The sequence below is a fragment of the Macrobrachium nipponense genome, chromosome 2 (genome assembly GCF_015104395.2).
Source record: "Macrobrachium nipponense isolate FS-2020 chromosome 2, ASM1510439v2, whole genome shotgun sequence".
Classification (NCBI taxonomy): Eukaryota; Metazoa; Arthropoda; class Malacostraca; order Decapoda; family Palaemonidae; genus Macrobrachium; species Macrobrachium nipponense.
Window position 1 is genome coordinate 45,663,043 of NC_087201.1, and position 22,224 is coordinate 45,685,266.

At 40.3% G+C, this 22,224-nt stretch overlaps 1 protein-coding gene across 8 annotated transcripts in view; it reads right to left on the bottom strand.

Annotated features, from left to right (window-relative positions):
- LOC135220552 (pseudouridylate synthase 1 homolog) overlaps window positions 1–22,224 on the bottom strand; it is a 217,279-nt gene that overhangs the window by 111,456 nt on the left and 83,599 nt on the right. For all 8 annotated transcript variants that reach the window (XM_064257746.1, XM_064257745.1, XM_064257743.1 and 5 more), the window contains exon 4: window positions 6,223–6,389. In XM_064257746.1, coding sequence (XP_064113816.1) covers window positions 6,223–6,389 — 167 coding nt within the window. The remainder of the gene's footprint in view (window positions 1–6,222; window positions 6,390–22,224) is intronic.

Consider the following 22,224-nt stretch of genomic DNA (forward strand, 5'->3'; position numbering starts at 1 on the left):
AAGCTGGCCGGTGAAGAAGAGGTTAGCCTTAGCTTAAATCTACGTGTGAGATTTGGTAGTGAAACCACTGTTACATACGTAACGTGCGGTTCGGTAGCAACGCAATCTAAGCTTTTTAAGCTTGAAGGTAAAGAAGAGGTTAGCCTTAGCTTAACTCAGAAGCTGCTATGGTATTCATAGTAATTATAGAAATTAAGTAGATTCTTTTATGTCTGCCATAAAAATACCTCAATGTTTATGTGTGAGATTTGGTAGTGAAACCATTGTTAGGTACATAACGTGTGCTGTTCGGCAGCGAACGCAATCTTTATGCTTTGTTAAGCTTGCTGGTAAAGAGGAGGTTATCTTAGCTTAAATCAGAGAAGCTGCTATGGTATATGTAGTAGTTATAGAAATTGAGATGATTCTTTTATGTCTACTGTAAAAATACGTCAATGTTTACGTATGAGATTTGGTAGTGAAACCACTGTTACATACGTAATGTTGTGGTTCGGTAGCGAACACAATCTTTAAGCTTTGTTAAGCTTGCTGGTAAAGAGGAGGTTAGCCTTAGCTTAAATCAGAGAAGCCGCTACATAGTACGTAGTTATAGAAATTAAGACGATTCTTTTATATCTACTGTAAAAATATGTCAATGTTTACGTATGAGATATGGTAGTGAAACTACTGTTACATACGTAACGTTGTAGTTCGGTAGCGAACGCAATCTTTAAGCTTTGTTAAGCTTGCTGGTAAAGAGGAGGTTAGCCTGAGCTTAAATCAGAGAAGCCGCTATGGTATACATAGTAGTTATAGAAATTAAGACGATTCTTTTATGTCTACTGTAAAGATATGTCAATGTTTACGTATGAGATTTGGTAGTGACACCAGTTTACCGTGTGAGCGGTAACGAACACAATCTGTATGCTTGGTTTGTAAGCGTCCTCGTAGAGAAGAGGTTAGCCTAATATTAAACTCAAGAGATGCTGGTACATAATGGTATAGTAATTATAGAAATAAAGAAGATTCTTTTACTTATACATACGTATATATGTACCATGTACCATAATTACTTTCAAAGTCCAATAACCTTGAAACCAGCCCTGATATTTGACAAAAATTTGCTGTCGTAGAAATTGAATTTTACAAAAATTTGCTTTTTATAAGGATATTTTCTAAAACAAAACTGTTAGTATCATAACATTTACTGAAAGATAATTTTAAAGCGATTTTGTATACAGTATTACAGTCAACTCCGTATAAGATTTATCATAAATTAATACAGGATGTAAACGTTTTTAGGGTTATAGCAACGATATGGTTTGTTCACCTTATTTGTAAGTATATTTTGAAAACAAAACCGTTAGTATCATAACATTTACTGAAAGATAATTTTAAAGTGATTTTGTATACAGTATTACAGTCAACTCCGTACAAGATTTATAAAAAATTAATACAGAATGTAAACATTTTTAGGCTTATAGCAACGATATAGTTTGTTTACTACCATAGTCCCGCTATAAGCCACCAGCCACCAGGGCTGCGCTATGGTTTGTTTACATCCTTTCATGCCACAGCCTGCCGACTTAATGTAGGCAATTTTTCGTAAGTTTTTGATAAATATAAATTGGGTTTAATTTTAATAGTTTATTTTTACTGTAATAATTAGACCTGCTTTTCAATGTTTTACTATGTTAGCAACACGTTTTATGCCTACCCACTACACTACATTCTACTTACTAGTTACTTACATAGCCTACGGTGCTCGGTCAACAATCGGTTGGACATAGGCCAGTTTTCTTTTATACTGTATATTATACATTTAAGGGGACCGTCCGCTATGATGTCTATTTTTTTAATTTATTACGCAAAATACATAATTTTCATATATGTTTTAGATATATATAATACCTTCATCATATAAAAATTTCAAGTCATTTGATCAAAAACTGTTCATTTTATTAGCAAAAATCATGATTTAAAAAAAATAAAATTGGTAGAGTTTCTCCGCTAATATGACATCAGTTGTATTGAAAATCATACCATAAAAACTTCTTTATATACGGAACAATTCTGTGTGACAGAATTTTGATTTTTTAATTTTTTTATTTTTTATGATTTTTTTTTTCTTTTTTTTTAGTCTAGACACTCAAAAAATTCTAAAAAAAAAGAAAGAAAGAAATCAAAATTCTGTCACACAGAATTATGGGATTTTTATTCCTCTTTCCAATGATATCTTTCTCTCTAAAATTGGATAATAAATAACTGAGTAATGGTTACCGACATGCGCATAAGTATGTTTTTGAGTTATGAGCTCCCAAAGATTTGCTATGTAAATTTTCGCTTTTTTCTTATAAAAGTCAAAACATCATTATTATAATAACTTTATTTGTACTTTTATTGTTGGTTTCTACATCAAGGATCGTGGTCCTACCCCTAAAAGTGGTGTTAGCACCCTCAGCGTGACACCAGATAATGATGTTGACGGCGAGACATGAGACAATGAGGGCAGCTGAAAACAATTAATTTTCGTGTTTTTCTTTCAGCACACTCCTGGCCATCGCTAATTTTGCTAGCCATAGTTGCTGAGTAACCTTCTTGATCTTAGGTAACTTCGGCATTGCTATAAGTTCACTAAGAAGTTATAAAAACAACGTAAATAGCTAGTAACCAAACGCAAGTGCCTACGTGCATGTAACTGCTTTGACGTCTGTGGCGTAACTGAGTCGCTCTCCGAGTCTCGCCTATAAATAACCGCTCTGAGCAGCTCGCTTCTCACCCAGTGTCACAGTACCTTTCATTGCTACCAGATGTATGAGAATTTCGAAAAAAATCTTTAAAAATCGCTGTATATATGCAAAAATAAACACGCAAAAACGATTCTGTCAAACTCAAGTCATACAGAAGACGCAGTTACGATGACGTCATCATTTAAAAACCGCTATATCTTCATTATTTGTGAAAATAATTGGCTGAAACTTCTGGAAAGCATGCACGGCATGTTTCTGCATAGATACAAGTAATAACTCGATTTTTCATTTTTTCAAGTTGACATGTCATCCGCCATAGCGGACAGTCCCCTTAAAATGATAAGTATGCGTTTAATATGACATTTATTTAACTCTTAACTTATTTAGTCGTAATTTACATGTAATGTATTGTATAATAAAGCAAGCTTAGGGTAATAACTGGTGGTCAGGAACGGATTAATCCATTTTCAGTTATTTTTTTGGGGAAAATATTATTCACTTCTCGAAATAATCGAATTTCGACACTCCTTCTGGAACGGATTAGCGTTGAGATCCGAGGCTCTACTGTGTATACATATGTGTACCTGTGAACTATTTTTTGTTGGTTTGGTGCCATATGTTAAGTAGTTATAGAAAATTTGTGTGCGCTTGAGTGCATGTGAAGTGTGAAAGTTCAATATTTTCCTGAGAAATTCTTAGTTTCCAAAAATATGACAATTTCATTGTTTATACTATATCATGTATTTACATTGTAATAATTTTGACCACATTCAGTTGTAAAGGGGCCAAAATTCCATTTCTTTGTTGTAAGTTAATTTTAAAAATAAATTAATGTTCAGAACTTTTGTTTGAATATCCTTACATATTTTCACCCGACACCCTTTGCCCTTTGTAGGAGACAGTCTTCCTAGAAAGATCACGGATCAATAACCTCTACATAAGAAGAAAGAAACATTTGATTCTCAAAATCCTCTGCTTCCTGGACACAAGCATCCCTGTCTGCCTTCTCCAAAGAATCTGCAGGGTTCAGTTTGTTTATTTGTTTGTTTGTATGGTGCTTTTATGTTGCATGGAACCAGTGGTTATTCAACAATGGGACCGACGGCTTTACGTGACTTACGAACCACGTTGAGAATTAACTTCTATCACCAGAAATATATATCTCTAACCCCTCAGTGGAATGCCTGAGAATCAAACGGCAGGCCAAGACCATACCGATCACGCCTCTGGGGCGCTTGCAGGATTCAGTACTGAAGCATAGGATCTATCAGACCCTAACACTTGACAGAGCCTGAACACCTGAAGTGAAAAGGGAAGAAAAAAAAAAAAAAAAAAAAAAAAAAAAAAAAAAAAAAAATCTTGATCACTGGTTTGAGAAACAGAAGAACCTTTCTCCCACAACGGACATGCATCATCCTGCAGCCTGGAAGAGACTTGTCTCTGGACGCGGGAAGACGGACGTCAGCCATGGTCTCTCCTAAAAGATTGTGATGTGGAACGTCGAGTCAGCGAGCTTGAACGATCTGAAGAACCACAGCCGTATCCATTTCCACTACCTTAGCCAAATGGATCTTTCTCTTTGTGGCCGCGCCTATTCACATGTCCCCGGCCGTGAGAATCGTGAGAAATCACAGTAACTTCTGGATGAGTGAGAGCTGTAGCGAAACCAAGACAAACATCTAGAAGGCCTAATACTGACTGGACTTACATGGGGACGGATGTGGGCATGAACCAAAAGACCATCTCTATTACTGAACTAGGATGAAAATGCACCACTCAGGATTTCTTGATTATGCCTTGTCATCCTTTCTCTAAAATTGCACAGGACAAGTATGAGACGAAGGAACTACCAAAGAATTCCTCTCATAACGATGTACTTGACAGGGAGAAGCTGACGGATGAGACACAACCCATGGGAACACGTACATGTGCAGGAGAATCAAGGCCACAGTTCACAGCAGAAGAGTCATGGCTGTGAACCACGGTGGGAGAGTCACGGTCATGATCCAATAGTGAGTGGGGAACAAGTAAATATGTGGAGAGTCACGGCCATGGACCAAATGTGGAGAGGAAGAGATGGTCCTGTGCTTCTTGGAGAGAGAGGATCAGTGACGAATTCTTTATTCCCCCAACATCTGATGGGGGAACAAACAGGAGAAGACAATAAGGATGAAGAAGATGGAGAAGGCAAAGAGAGACAAAAGAGGAGCTTGACACAACTCCTCTTAAGAAAGGACATGGCCATACCTCTCTTGAAAGACTGAGTCAACTGTGTCCAACACAGCTTGTACGAAGTCCATCGAAGGAGCAGCAGCAGATGACATCATAGCAGAACCCCACTATGACATCACAGGATCCGATGAACTCTGTGCGTGAGCTCATGGTACTGCTGTAGGCTGAACAAAAGGCGACCCAAAAGGATACATAGTGCTAGACCTTGCAAAGTGGAGGCCAGGAGGGGTAGAAATGTCATGGCAGCTGGCACTAGGGTGCAAGAAGACATGCAAAGGATAAAAGACCATCTAAGGTTGATATCCTTGTTAAACCTAAAGGGGCCCAAACAATCAACAGCTGTACATCTGAACCTGAAACACAGGAAAAAGATGACACAGCCTCCACCCTCCTGGGTGGGGGGAATATACCCCCAACGCAAGAAAAAGGGGCAGTATGAGGCATAAAATCTCCTGATGCCTCTCCAAAAACTTCCAAAGACAAATCAATGGAAAAAAAGGAAGGGGACAAGCCTTCAAAGCAAGAATCAGCAACTGGAGGAGGTCTAGACAAGGGAGAAGCACAACAATGAGGAGACTGAAACATCCAGCAAAGGAGAAGAAAATCCTTCCCTAGATGGTGTCTCCAACTTCCTTTTGTACTGTTTCTTCTAGGCGAATCTCCTCCATTGCTCAGCAGACCAAGAACAACATTCAGAACAATGGTTAGTCTCATTATGAACATTTGATCTACAACCTACTACAAGTTGAATAGGGATCGGTATCAAGGGAAGCAAGGAAACAAACATTGGTAGTCTCCTACACCGAGACATCTGCTCTGAGGCTTACGAGAACTTTTAGCTAGGTTTTGGGATTGCATTATAAAAACCAAACCCCCACACACACACGAAAACACACCATACACAAAAAACACAATCAATAAAACATGGACAATGGTAAAATCCAGCTTTAGGGAGGAGAGAGCAAAAGATATGTCCTCTCTGAAAGGCAATAGAAGAAAAACTAATACATCACGAGGTTGAAGTTGGGTTGCTGGCCTCCCTCTACCTCATCTCCGTGACAGATGCCAGATGCCACCAATTCCTTGAACAAACAATTCTTATTGCGTTTTATTGGTTTCCAGCTATCGCCAGAAGATTTATCCTAATTAAGACCCAGGTTTGTTCCGCATATGAACAACAAAAACGTCAAAGCCATTCATAAAAGTTTATAAGCATAGAAAGTCATCAGCCAAGCTCTAAATCTGATGAACAAGAACTTACGTAACTTAACAGACACAACTTGTCTCGCTGCGGAAACGCCCTTGTCTGTGCGTGCTGCCCGCTGAAACTGAAACATCTGTGGACATTGCAAGCCTTCTTCAGTCATCAAGTTGGCATGCACCATTGCATCCAACAAATCCCCTTCAATTGTTCTAAATCCATGATTCCTAAAACATGCAGAATGCAAAAAAAAACATATAAATAAAACATACATAATAAAGTCACTACAATAAATCTTTACTGATAATTTCACCAATATGCCATACTCCTGAAACGAGTGTTTCTAGAACAGGGTTTCTCAAACTTTTTAACTCCTCAACCCCCTTATGAAGTTTCAAATTTTCTATCGACCCCCTAGACTACCATTTAATATTTTTAAAAATGTCAGAATTAATTATAGTAGTATTAATATAGTACTTGACATTCTGTATGACAAATAAAGTAACACCTGGTAAGAAAATATGTTTGAAACTTTAAAGATGTGCGAGTAATATGTAACTTAATTCTCCAACACGTTAGTTATTCATTGACCCCTTTTTGACCCCCTGACTCAGTTATTCATCGACCCGCTTTTTACCCCAACTATTCATCAACCACTTTGAGAACCCCTGATCTAGAAAGTCACAGCCATATTCAGCCAGCAACAGTGGATTTGAAAATTAACCCCCCCCCCCCCCCCCCCACAAAGCTGCTACTTTACCGATATCAGATGTTTCATGCTCATACTTTAAGAGTTTAGTTGTGACATCCTACTGTGCAGTTCACATCTATTTAGCCTGAAACTTTCAGTTTGAAAAAATATTTGAAAGTACCAAAATATAGTAGCAATGATTCTGGCCCTAACTAAATGGAATTGTACAATATTCATAATGTGATTTAGAGCCCATTTGCCTACAAGTTTTGTGCAGTGCAACAAGTTACATCACCACACATTACACTGTGATATTCCTGCACTTGTTTCATTCTTTCTTTTGCTCTCTTCTTGTCATACTGCCCAACAAATACATAGACTTTTTGTATTTAAATTTTCATCCCTGTAAAAGAACAACTCACCTATGCTAATCCTTTGAGACTTTACTACTTGTATAATTAATGATGGGTCAATGTCTCTCACTGACTTTGAAGAAACTTATCCTGATACTATGACATTTTATGGTATTGACAACACTGCCTCACTACAATGAGGAACGCTCAAATTTCAGCATACCCTCCCTTCTACCACTAAGTGTGGTTTCAGTCTTAATCATTTTCTGATCCTCATCTAAGAAGTAATTTATGTAGCAAACCCTATAAATGTCCGGTACTCTTATTAAGATTTGTAATTAAACAATCCAACTTGCATTCTGGCATAAATTTCTGCTTTTCTAACTTACTCCAATGCTTGTATTTAATTGCATGGGATTAATGCTACCCCTTCTATTAAAAAATAACCTGAAAAAAAATTATTATTTCCATCCCATCCAAAAAAAAAGTTCTGGGAAATAACCTTGGTTTTAGAAGTCATGCAAACAAACATGATATCATTTAAAAACAATCACAAGAACAAAGTTAAAATCTTCCATCTTCACACCCAGTACCTCAAGTATCACTCAAGTGCTGGTTAATGATTAGGAATTGCTACCCAGTCCTATGGGGGAAACTGAGCAGCTTTGCAAAATAACTTCATATGATAAAAATGGTGGACAATCATACTTTTAATCTTTGCTAATGGTATGGTTACCATCCTTGACTAAGATTAGTTCTGGGCAATAATGATGAAACCTTTTAAAATTATCTTCTATCATGGTATGAAATGGAAGTGATTATTCTTGCCATAACATATCTGGAAGAATATAAAGTCTGATCACAAAAGTGATCACAAAAGTAAACCCCCATGTACGTTTCTGGCTTTTATACATTGGAACTCGAGCAACTGGTACATTTCCCTCAACCTGTCACTAATTATTTAGACTTTATTTTTTATGCAAATTTCGCCATCAACACAAGACAATATTTTTTTAATTTTTAGCATGACAAAATTTATTTCTGAGAAAAATATTATGAACTTTATTTCTGAGAAAAATATTATGAACTTCTAGGTTATCTTTACATTACTTTGTCAAAATATCTGCTATCATATCTTTTGTGTTGAGCCAGCTGCAGGAGTCCACAGAATTATCTTCCAACTTTTCCTTCAAATCTGTAATGGTATTTCAAAGTAAACACTCCTCCACCTGTTTTGTACTACCTATCGATTCCAACAAAGGCCTAGAATCAGTAAATAATCTGACAGGAAGAGTTACTGAGCCTTTAAAAGTGTTTCCAAAGAGTAACTGCCAAGATGTTTGGCGAAGAATACGGAATCATCAACCAGTTTGGACAAACTCCTAGTTTCAGATGCCTTTGCAGAGTGACACACCTTTTGTATCAACTTTTCATTTGCTGCCACAGCTAAAAATATTTAACACTTTCTTTCATAGCTGTGGGAGAATCAGCTTGAGGTTTACATTCTTCCTGGAAGCCTCTGGCAACCAGCCTGGCTTTATAATCACTTTTTAGACTGTCATGTTTTTCTTTCTTTGTAATAACCCGCCTACTGCTGATTCTCTGTTGTCCATCATCCTTCACTTCTTCGAAAGCATTGTATTCTGTGAGATTTTTATACTCATTTTCTTTAGCTATAAGCTATTCCTGTGACAAAATACTTTTACAGGACCAGACCAGCTTTTATCTTTTTTCTCCAGATTAAATACAAGATCCCCTCATTGTATTTTATGTCATTAAAGCTACCTTTTCTCACTTTGGAGGCCGTAATCAACTTACTTTCATATTCTTCTTCCCTAAATTTTTTGGTTATCTCATGGTGCCTTTCCATAATCTTTGACACTGCTCCACTATCAAATAAACTTTCTGTGGTTAGATTTTCAATTGAAATTCCTGGAAAAATAACCGATTTCCCTGTCACCAATCTCATAGGTTCATATCCAAGAATATTTACATTTGTATTGTGCGTCCATGCTGCCATATTTGCTGCCATTTTCAAATCTATTTTTTTTGTCTGCGTCTAACATCTTGTTCGCTGTAACATCAGCTGAATGACGGTTACTTTCATTTAATCCATTACTACAGGGAGAGTATGGTGGACCAAACTTTACAGTTAAGCCAAACTTGCATATTCATTTACCCCTCATTTTAAAATTCGGTTCCATTATCAGCCCAAAAGCCAACTGAAGGAAAACCAAACCGCCAATTCCAGCCATTATTCAAAGCATCAACTATAGTTTACATTTGCTTGTTTGAAATTACTACAATAGAAATAAACCCTGTAAATGAGCAGACCATCCAAAGTATGTATTTACTTCCATTTTGTTTCAAATCAATTGTAACAATCTGATTAAAATCAGTTACTTTTCCCAAACAAAAAAGGTATATTCTTGGCGGTAATCACATATACATCCACCAACATTTTCACAAAACCATCTTCCATATCTTTTTCTTTCCATAAAACTGGAAGACTAATTATTTATGTGCTGTGAAAATCCAGTCCATCTCCAAATCTAAAATCCTGAGAACAAGACATACTTTGCAAATCCTCCTCCATTTATTTATTTCAACAGATATCTGTTTAACCATTCCCTTCCAACGAGAGTTTTTGGACACCCAGTGTTAAAAATCATAGCTTCCACTTCTTCAACTTCTTTTGTGAAGTGCACTTCCATAGTACGACCAATTAATATCTCCTTGCTTTCTTCGGACACAAATTTGACATTATTTGCATTCTTTATCAATTCTTTTAATTCATTCATTTCTTTCATAAGCTTCTCACAGCTTTGTTCAAGATTTTTTAAACTTTCATTAACTTTCTTATCTGATTGCAATCTAATGTTAGGTGATCCATCAAATCTTCCTGCAGAATTGCTACGTGTTTTTGAAAATGATCTAAAAGGCATTCTTGAAGATGATCTAGATTGCATTCTGGGAGGTTCTCTTCTATAGTCACCGGACTCTGTTCTCCAATATCCAGGATTCAAAGTGGACCTCCTATATCTGTTGAAGTTTGGTGATTCTTTAAACGCCTTCCAATTCTGGTAACGAATTCTATTATCTATGTAAAACGTAGAAGAGCTATCAAAAGATTTAACTGCCATCGAATCTATTGTTTTCTGTTTTTAGCTTTCTGAATTCCATCTTCAATTTATGAACAACATTTTCTTCATCAACAGGTTTCCTTTCCAACCCATCTTCAATAACTTCTTTGAGGTGGGTCTTTTCATTCGTAGTTATTTTTCCTCCTTCATAAGCTGCCTTTCTTAGAAATTTCTTGCAACTCTCCGATTTGTCAGTTGAAAAGGCAAGAACTTTCTCTAAAATGTTATTACACTTTTCAGCCTTAGTTTTTGCATATTTCTCTGCCAGAACCTCTAAGACAATGAGAACAGTCTTCAAAGAACTGTTAACTGTACGATCTATTACGAATGCAATCACATATTCCTTCTCTCTCATTCTTCTTCAAGCTTTCAATTATTTCATTATATTTATTATACTCACTATCTTTGTTATTGATGCTCCAATCTTCAATTTCAACCTTAAATCTTTCAAAAGTTTGTCAAACCCATATTGGTGGTATAGTTTGGCTTTTGTAATCTGAGTCGTCGTATCAGGAAAAGATTTCGTTTTCGAAGTGCTACCTAAAAGCTTTGAAAAAATCTCGGTTTGTTGTGCCAACACATTGGTCAGATTGGACCCATAGCCAACATTTTCCACTGAGCCAGACTCGAGAATCACCAACCTTGTCTTGTGAGTTGACTCCGTATGCATAATGTAATCCAGTCTGGTTCCCATATTCACATCACACGCATCACAGTAAGTTTGAGATATTCTATTATCTATTGCGAGCATCATGAGCTTGAAACAGGTCATATTTCTGAAGTGATCTTTCAAAATCTTTGCTTCCTCATCCTTGAATTCCTTAGCTCTTGTCTTTCTTACACAATCATCATCTGTACCTATATGACCAAACATAGGACCAGACCATTGCAAGTTTCACATTTCAAGAAATCAAATTCCCCAGTAACCTTGTTTATTTTGCCATATTTTTCCAGCTTACTAATATTACCAGAAAGATCGCCATCACTTTTATATCCCGAAGTGTCAAATGAAAACAGACTCATTTATGTAAAAACCACCACCGGGAGATCTAGGATCATTCCAAGCCAAACTGGGCAAAATTAAACTAATTACTATACATAAAGGACTGAAAACAAGCAACCTCCAAGTATTACGCTATTCACCGTTAATACGTTCGGATATCCTTCAGATTTTCTCCAAGAGTTTTACTCAGCTATCACATCCAAGCAAAGACTGACATTACAATCATCATGTGTTTCTACATGAAAGTATTACTTCTGTAGGTTTCTTCCACTTTAAGCATTACTTCATGATGTGCTTCCAGTATCAGTGCACATTCCCAAGCTTTGCCAGGTAAGAGATTACAAATTCATCAACGGCCCTCTCTTCAAACTGTCCATCATTTCCTATTCCTCCAGCAGCAAATATCCAAGCAGCTCAACTTCAAGGTATCAAGCTTCATGCCACGAAAACTTAACGGCAGGAAAATGCAGAAAGTAAAAGCATCTGCCCATATGACCTGGAAATCCCCCACACACCCAGCAGTGAAGGGGAAAGTCTACTTCATCCTCACAATGCTTTTACGTTGGAGAAATCCACATCAAACTCCGTTACAATGGTAAATGATATTGTTATAATACAATAAAGTTTCATACATACTTACCTGGCAGATATATACATAGCTAAGACTCCGTCGTCCCCGACAGAAATTCAAATTTCGCGCCACTCGCTACCGGTAGGTCAGGTGATCTACCTGCCTGCCCTGGGCGGCAGGACTAGGAACCATTCCCGTTTTCTATCATATTTTCTCTCTTCCACCTGTCTCCTGCGGGGAGGCTGGGTGGGCCATTAATCGTATATATCTGCCAGGTAAGTATGTATGAAACTTTATTGTATTATAACAATATCATTTTCATACAATGAACTTACCTGTCAGATATAATACATAGCTGATTGCACCCTTTGGTGGAGGGTCAGAGACAGCTAATATGGAATAGACAGGTAAACAACATATGTTTTTGTAGGTATACCAAAAAGTTCAGAAAAAACCTTGTTCCTACCTGATAGGTGGTAGACTTCGTGGCTGTAGCCCGGTAGTCTGCATCACCTCAAGACTTTAGCGAGATATTAGATCTATGGCCTAGAGTTCTTGTGGGTCTGTCGATGGGTATAAGAACCGCTTACTCGGCAGAGCCTAAAAGGACTTTGTCAATGGGTACTGGACCACTTCTATGACAACACACCTTGTGAAGGAGCATAACCAATCCCGACCACCTGATCCTAACCACCATGTTAGTATATAGAATTGCTCTGAGTTATCCCCGAACTCATAACAAACAACCCATAACTCGAAACGAAAAACTCATTTATACAAAAATTCTCAAAAAAAATTTTTAATACTCCCCTAAAAGATATCACAAGAGTTCCTTACTGAACAACAGTGACTTGGCCCGCCAGTGAAAACACACCAACCCTCTTTGTCAGCAGGAATCAGAACATATCTAGTAGAAGGTATTGTACAAATTTAAGGATTGGTGTTTGCTCCCGTACCCAGTATTGTATCCGCCGATACAAATGGTCCCAGAGAAAAACATTTCTCGTAGGTCACGCGAACGTCTTTAAGATAGTGAGATGCAAAAAAACTGAATTGCACCTCCAATATGTCGTGTCAATGATTTTCTTTAATGACATATTCTTCTGAAAAGAGAGAGACGTCGCCACTGCTCTAACTTCATGGGCTTTTACTCTTAAAGCGGAAAAGAGTCGTCAGGACAGAACTGTGAGCATCCGTAATGACGCCCCTAATGAAGAAAGCTAATGCATTCTTAGACATGATTCTTGTGGGGTCCTTAATCGAACACCAAAGACTTTGTCTAGAGCCTCCCATTTGTTTCTTTCTTTGTAAGAAGAACTTCAAGGCTCTTACCGGGCAAAGAGACCTCTCTGTTTCTCTCCCTACTAGACTCGATAAGCCTTTGATCTCGAATCTCTTGGGCCAGGGATTCGATGGATTTTCATTCTTCGCTAGAAAAAGAGTTCTAAACGAGCAAAAGGCCGATCTTTGTTAAAGCCGACTTCATCTTCTAGGGCATGAAGTTCGCCACTCTTTTGCTGTCGCCAAAGATAGGACAAACAAGCATTTTCTTGTTATATCCCTGAACGAAGCTACGTGGGGAGGCTCAAATCTGTCAGACAAAGGAACTGGAGAACTACGTCCAGGTTCCAGCTGGGTGGAGTTAGTTCCTTCGACTTTGTCGTTTCAAACGATCTAATCAAGTCGTGCAGATCTTTATTCTCAGCAATGTCTAGGCCTCTGTTTCTAAATACTGCCGACAGCATGCTCCTGTATCCTTTGATTGTCGATACAGACAAATGAGAGACCTCTCTCAAGAACAAAAGGAAATCGGCGATTTCGGTTATAGAGGTACTGGAAGAGGACAACTTCTTAGACTTACACCACCTTCTGAATACCTCCCACTTCGACTGATAGACTCGTCTAGTGGAAGCTCTGCGGGCTCTAGCGATAGCGCTTGCAGCTTCGCGAGAAAATCCCCTCGCTCTGACAAGTCTTTCGATAGTCGAAAGGCAGTCAGAGCGAGAGCGGGGAGGTTTGATGAAACCTCTCGAAGTGTGGCTGTCTGAGAAGATCCATCCTTTTTGGAAGGGATCTTGGGAAGTCTACTGTCCACTCCAGCACCTCTGCAAACCAAATCTTGTGCTGGCCAAAACGGGCTATCAGGGTCATCCTTGTCCCGTTGGACGCTACGAACTTTCTCAAACACTTTGTCCCAGGATTTTTGAAAGGGGGGGGAAAGCATACACGTCCACATGAGACCAGTCCAGCAGGAAGGCGTGACCACGAGAGCTCTTGGGTCTTCCACCACTGAACAAAAGACTTCCAGCCTTTTGGAAAGGAATGTGGCGAACAGATCTACGTGAGTGCCCCAAAGATCCCAAAGACTCTGACACACCTCTGAATGAAGAGTCCATTCTGTGTGAAGGACCTGGCTTCTCCTGCCTCAGTCTGTCCGCCCTGATGTTTCTCGTCCCCTGAACAAATCTTGTCAGGAGGGGGCGATGTTTTCTTTGTGAGGCCCAAATTAGCAGATCTCTTGCTCTCTCGTAAAGCGACACTGAGTGTGTTCCTCCTTGCTTCCGAATGTAGGACAGGGCTGTAGTGTTGTCCACATTCACTTGGACCACACTGTTCGTCACAAAGGGTTTCGAAGAACTTTGTTTAGCGCCTAAGTGAACTGCTAGAAGTTCTTTGCAATTTATGTGCCAGGGACAACCTGTGCTGCCTTCCAGGTGCCTGACACTTCTCTCGGTCCTAGTGTTGCTCCCCAACCCTTCTCCGATGCGTCGAATACAACACTCGGCTTGGGTTCGGAACTTCCAGAGAATTCCCTTGTTCTCTTTTAGAGGGGACAACCACCATTGCAGGTGTGGTTTCATCTCCATTGGAAGGAGAAAACTGTCGGAGAGAAGTCCCGTCGTCTTCCAGTTCCAAGATCTCCTTAGGAAAAACTGAAGAGGGCGAAGGTGTAGTCTTCCTAGAGGAAAGAACTGTTCGAGCGAGGAAAGGGTGCCTAGTAGGCTTAACCATTCCCTCGCCGAAGTCCGTTCTTTCCCTAAGAAGAGAGAGACTTTTTCCAAGCCTCTCACGATTCTCTCTTGCGAAGGAAATACTCGAAAACCCCGAGAATCCATCCGAATCCCCGGATAGACCAAGTTCTGTCTGGGATCAGCTGTGACTTCTCGAGGTTCAACGAGAGTAGTCCCAACGCCTTTATCAGGTCCTAGGGTCAAAGAAAGGAAATCCGTCCAAACACTGTCTCTCTGTTCTGGCCCTGATGAGCCAATCGTCCAAATATAGAGAGATGTTGACGCCTTGAGGTGAAGAAACCTCGCCACATTCTTCATCAGGTTTGTGAAGACCTGAGGAGCTGTGGATAGGCCGAAACACCAAGGCCCTGAACTGAAAGATCCTTCCCCCCGTCATGAAACGGAGGTACTTCTTCGACGAGGGTGAATCGGGACATGAAAATAGCGTCCTGGAGATCCAGCGACACCATCCAATCTCCTTGACGTAAACGCTGCAAGGACTGAGGCCGAAGTCTCCATAGAGAGGCTTCTCCTTTCGAAACGAACTTGTTCAGAGCGCTGACATCTAGAACTGTCTCCAGCCCCCTGAGGCTTTCGCAACCAGGAAAAGCCGATTGTAAAACCCCACCCCGGAGAGTTTTTGCTCTAGAAACCAGTTTCTATAGCTCTTTTGTCCCACATTTGATTCACCATCAGACGAAGAGTATCCCTCTCAGTACAGGGTCCCTGTATCTGGCTGACAGTTCCCGCGGAATGGTCGTTAGTGGAGGACTGTCTTGGAAGGGGATAAGATATACCCTTCCTGATTATGGACATGGAAGAGGCGTCTGAGTTTATGAGTGACCAGGCGTCTGCAAATCCGAGAAGCCTGGCCCCCACTGGTGTTTTGAGGCTGTCTGTCTCACTTCCCTTTCTTAAAGGGACGGGAAGGAGCCTTACCTCTCCTCTCAAGACCTCTTCTCTTAGAGGTAGCTCTGGAGAGAGGCCCTCCTCGAAAGGGCTGAACCGTAGAAGTCGGTCCTTTCTTGTCAACAGAAACAAGAGGTCTCTTCTTCCTTGCAGTTTGCAGGAGAAGATCCTGAGTCGCCTTCTCAGTCAGTGATCGAGAAATGTCCTTCACTAACTGAGAAGGAAACAGGAAGTCAGACATGGAGCACCACCCGGGCTGCTCTCTGTGAGGGAGAAACCGCCTTGGTTAGGAATGAACTAAAATACTCTCTTCTTAAGGAGTACTGCTCCGAAAAGAGAGGAGATTTCTCCCGATCCGTCCTGTACCGCCTTGTCAATACAAGCAAGAATTCTCAGAATGACTTCGGGGTCAAAGACCATCCGAGTCATGAGCTTTCTTAGACATCACCCCAAGGACCAGTCTAGGAAATTAAACACTTCCAAAATATGGAAGAGTCCCTTGAGGAGATGATCCGTCTCCGAAATCGCCCAAGACACGCGAGCTCCATTCAAAAGCGTGTCTCCTTGACGAGTCAACCAATGTTGAAAAGTCCGCTTCGGCTGCTGCTGGAAGAGAAAGGCCCATGTTCTCCCAGTTCGGTACCAGGAAAAAAACCCAAAAAAAAAAAAACCCCTCTTCTTGCCAGAAAGTATGGCTGGAGGCATAACAGAAGGTGGTCCCTGCCCAGATCCTTCTTAGACAACATCCATTTGTCCTAAGGACTGAAGCGCTCTCTTCATAGAGATCGTAGGTCTCATCTCAAGACCGACGAAGACTTAGGCACAATCGCACTCGTAAAAACAGTGATCGAGGCGAAGGAGGAGCGGCAAGGAGGAGTAAAGAATCTCCGTATTCTCGTAAAAAGAAGATCAGTCAGAACTTTATAGTTCGACGACTCCTTCTCTACCGTCACCCTCTTCTTCCGAATCTCCTTCTCCACCTTGTGGAGAACTCGCCTGGAAAAAAACGAGAGGATCTTCATCCCGTTCTCCTCTCTACTGGTTGGACAAACTCCTACTAGGAGAGGGGCTCATAGAGTGAAACCGACTCTCTCTCACGTCTAAAAGAAGTCTCGCGTCTGCTTGACTTCTCGCGCCTGAACAGCTCCTCGCGCTTGGCTGGCCTCGCGCTTGTCCTGGGCGCCTCGCGCTTGTCTGGCGCCTCGCGCTTGTCTTGCGCCTCGCGCTTGGCTGGCGCTTCAGCTTGGCTGGACGACGTGTTTAGCCTGGCTGGCATCTCGCGCCTGTGACGTCTCGGCGCTTGGTCTGGCGCCTCACGCAATCTCCTCGCGCCTGGCTGGCGCCTCGCGCTTGGCTGAATCCCTTCTGCTGCTTGGCTGGCGCCTCGCACTTGGCTGAATCCTCACTCCTAACTGGCGCCTCGCGCCTGGTTGGCGCCTCAGGCCTGAGCGTATCCTGATCTAGAGCAACTCGCTCGGATAGATCCTGACGTTTGTACGACTCTTCGCGCCTGGAAGACGTCCCATGTCTGGCGGACGCTTCACGTCTGGCTGGTGAAAGAAGACGAGACTTCTTAATGGGAATCTAGCGTCCTTCTTGCGAGGGGGATCCCTCGAAATAACTCCAACCAAAGAGGCAATCTGCTCTTGAACTGCAAGCAAAATCCTCTTGGAAGCCACCCCAGCGTCCTCTTCATAGAAGAAGCAGGAGAACTCGAAGGGAGTGCGATCCTCAATACAGCTCTAGGAGGCGTCGAAACCAGCTTAGCCTTCTTGATAGAAGAAGGAGCTTCCTCCGAGAAGCGTTCCGGGCTCGAGTCGAACGCGCGCTCTTTCCATGCCTTTTCAATGGCCTAGAAAGATCCGAGTCCTTCCACCCACCGTTTAGGTGAAGGAGAACCGGACGACGAGAAAACAATCTCGTAGGACGCTTCTATTTGAGCGGTCCTGAGCAGACTGTCACGAAACAGAACCTGCTGAGGGACGCCTGACCGTTGGGGATTCCCCACAACCTCCGTACGACTTTCGACTTTCCTACTCCTCTGGGTATGTGAGTTTGGAAGAGGTCTAGGCCTGGGAGCATCGCAGGACGGTCAGACGCCCCCTCCACAACACTGGGAAAAACACTCACTTCACTTTGTAAATCACAATCACTAGCCTTACCTTGCATGGCCGCCATCTTTGTCTTCATTTTACGAAGAGTAGCCTTCAGATTGGCGATTTCAGAAGCCGAATCCGAATGCAAAGCCTGTGAGGGATTCAGATGCATAGGGAGAATCATATTCATTAACAAAAGGAGAGTTAGACTCAGAAAAAGGCTCAATAGGCTTTGTACTCACACTCTTTTGTGCAGCCCGTCTAATTCTATCCCTCTCTAACTTCTTCAAGTAAGAAGTTAGAGTCTTCCATTCATTAGCATCCAACTTTTCACACTCAATACAGGTGTTAGCCAAAGAACAGTCAAACCCCCTACATTTACGACATACAGTGTGAGGATCAACCGAAGCCTTCGGTATCCTCACCTTGCAGCCTACATTCACACACACTCTCCCCTAACCTTGAAATCAGACATTCTTATTAGAAAATCAAAAGCAAGTCCAAATCCAGTCCTACAGTACAAATGCCAAAACAACGATCCAGTACGTCACCAAGAAACTCCAATAAAGATGATCAATAAAGTCTTGAAAAGCGAAATTCCAGTCAGGAGGTAGTAACACAATGTTGATACCACCGGCGACAGGAAAATATGATAGAAAATGGGGAATGGTTCCTAGCCTTCCGCCCAGGCAGGCCGGTAGATCACCTGACCTACCGGTAGCGAGTGGCGCGAAATTTGAATTTCTGTCGGGGACGACGGAGTCTTAGCTATGTATATATCTGACAGGTAAGTTCATTGTATGAAAATCCAAAGTATAAACTCCTGTTTCAAATAATATTCAGATCGGATGCTTTGCTACCAAATGTTATAGGATTCTTAAGAGACGTTTCCTATATAATGGTTTATTTATGACTAAGTATATACATGAAAGATATACAAAGGTGAGCTTCATGTAAGCACTGTAAGTGCTCAACTACATAATAAGCTTGTTAAAGGTCTGAATACTAGTTACATTTAGAATACATTTTTAGCCAGAAACATCTATAACAAATACAGTATAATGTGGTCTCAATTCAAGCTGAAGAACCTTATTGCTGAAAGTGACTGGACTAAACATGCCAATGTGGACTTCAGGGTTAATTTATTGGACAAACCACAGGATAGTGCTACAACAGTGGCTTTGGGATATGGATTAAGCTTTGGTGTTTCTGACAGTAACCTGAACTATGTTGATATTTCAAAATCATTTTATTATTTTAAAAAATTTAGTGATAATTTATGTCCTGTCAGTAACAGTAACCTGGACTATGTTGGTATTTCAAAATCATTTTGTTATTTACAAAAATTTAATCATGATTTATGTCCTGAGGACATCAATACGTATTTGTAAAGGTATTGCATATGGTGCTATGGCCAAATCTTCTTCCTTAATGTCCCTGGAAGATTTCTCTATGCTTATAAAACCTTAAAAAAGATGGAACATTGCAAGTAACATAGGCAGATAAATAACGAATAAAAGTGAATTATGTACTCATACAAAACTGAGGTTTGATCCTACACAGACAGTGAACTGTCATTTAGGTAAACAAATCAAATCCATTTTAATGGGCTCTGACCATTTAATTAAAGAGTTTACATATCAATGCTGCACCCTACCATATCTCTATGTTTTGGTTAAGACACACAAATATATTTTCATAATAAAATAAGGTTTTGCATATACCCAGTAATTATATAGATACATTACTTTCCATGTACAGCAGCCTAATTCAAATTTCACAGGTAGCGCTTTGATTGCTCAGTGCCGTCCCCAAACAATACTAAGCACAACTTAACTAAGCATTTAATTCCAGTTATTTTTCTGCCGCACTTGACTAAACATCGAGTGCTTACAGCAGCTTGTTCTTATTTTCTGGTCATGTCACTGAATTTCAGTGTTACGCAACCACTAGAACGCAATCATAGCCTTCGAGCAGGATGAGCCTTGTCTTTTATTTAATTCACATTATCATCAAACTGGATGCTTCTCCGTGAAGAGCTTTTTAATGTAGCACCATTCAATTAGGTCAAATACTTTTGCATACGTTTTATTTTCCGGGCTTATGTTATATGCCAGTCATCAGTTAATAATTGTCGTAAGTAATCTTGATTTTATATCATTCCTTAAGACCAAAGTTTGTTTTTAGATTTTGTTTACTGGCCATAGCCTAGTAGCAAGGCACCAGTAAATAATTACCTTACAATAATTCTCGATTATTATTCCATTCTTTTATCCTAAAACCTTTGCATTTATTATTTACTTACTGAGATCAGGCTATGTGCAAGTCACTGAATAAAAATTACCTTAAAAGTAATTCTTGAATGTTACATCATTTTATACCTTACTTTTGGGATTTTGTTTACCAGCCATAGGCTATTATGGTCACAAGTTGGTGGTAAACATAGTTGTAAATATAGTTACCTTGAAGTAATTTGTCAATGTTAAGACATTCTTTTAGGCGAAACGTTTGCAATTAATTAGGCCAACTTATTTTGTCTTGTTTACCGTGACTGTGATACTTACCATTTTCCTTTGCAGACTGAAAGTTTGGAGGTTGAAAAGTAGTAAGAGGAGAATGGTGTTACATGTTCTCCTATGGTGGGCCTTGGGCGGATATATTCTAGTCAGTCAAGTATTAACTTCCGGGTTTTTGCTTCTGCAGTACTTTGGAATGTTACAGACATTGTTTGCATGGCCTCAGCATAGGGACTACAAAGGTATTTTCCTGTGTCACACAATTGTGAACATTCCACATCTCTGGCTCGCGTGGTGTACTGGAACACAGGTCACTCGAGTCAATTAGCGATGCTGATTTCGATTACAGGCAGTCAGTGGGGATTACGTTCTCGCTGGGGTGCTGATGAGTGAAAAACGCCTTTAGTTGAAACTTTGCAATTTATAGCAGTTATGGCACCGATATCCAGTTAATGGTGCTTCTGTTATCTATGTTATGGCGCCGTAACTCTGTTATTGGCACCAATAACTGGCACTTAAGTGTGTTATAGTGCCATAAATCACTGATTTTATGGTGCTAGACAGGCACCATAAAACCTGATCGCCATTAACAGTCCACCGATAACCAGGGACTGCCTGTACAATTATTTCTTATATACTACAGGCAGTCCCCGGGTTACAACGGGTTCGGCTTACGGCATTCCAAGGTTAAAGCGCTTTTCAATTATATTCATCAGAAATTATTTCAAGGGTTACGGTGTCTACAACGTTGATATGGCACAAGAAATATGACACCAAAAATGCAAAATAATGAATATTTGAAGGTTTTTGGGATGAAAAATTCAATAAGAATGCAGTTTTCAATGCACCCAAAGCATTAAAAAATACAGTGGTCCCCCATATTCACAGGGGATGCGTACCAGACAACCCCCCCGTGAATAGTTAGAATCAGCGAATGTTTGAAACCCCTATAAAAACGCTAAAAACAGCCTGTTTTGTTAGTTAAAACTCAAGAAAAACCACTAAAAATTTTGATACTTGGTTTTTTCAAATAGTTTTATCACAAAAAGTGCATTTTATGATGAAATTGATAAAAAAAAAAACCAGGAATCTGTGGATATTTCTCATAGAAAAATACAGCGAATGCGCGAATTTTCCGCGAATAATGCGGAGAAACGTTCCCGAGAGAAACCCGCGAATGTATGAGTCCGCGAACCAGAACGCGAATACGGGGGGTCCACTGTACAGTGGAACCTCGACATACAAAAGTCTCTACTTACGAAAAATCCACGTTACAAAAGCAAAGACGAAGATTTTTTTGCTTCTGTATACGAAAATAATTCAGGTTACGAAAGGGTGTACTGTAAAGTCTGACATTCGCCTGGACCGGCGAGAACAATTTTAAAACTCGCGCGCCACTAACTCAGTAGACTCGCCACCATCCTCCCACTCTCCCATTGGTTCTTGATGCTAGTCACCGCCTTAAGATCCTGCTCTCCTATTGGTCAGCATCTATCCCATCATGCCTCTACGTAAAGGCATCGTTCGGCCACTTCGTCGCATCAGCGTTATCGTACGCACGCGGAATTCGTTCGTTCACTTACAAGTATTTCGTTAGTTACCGTAAATTCGTGTTAGTGATTTCTCTTTCTACTTGTACATATACTTTATTGTGTTGTGTGTGAACTTAATTAACTTAATTAGCCATGGGTCCTAAGAATGTTGCTGAAGTTCACAGAAAGAAGAGGATGCTTTCTATGGAGACGAAGATGGAGATAATTAAGAAGCAT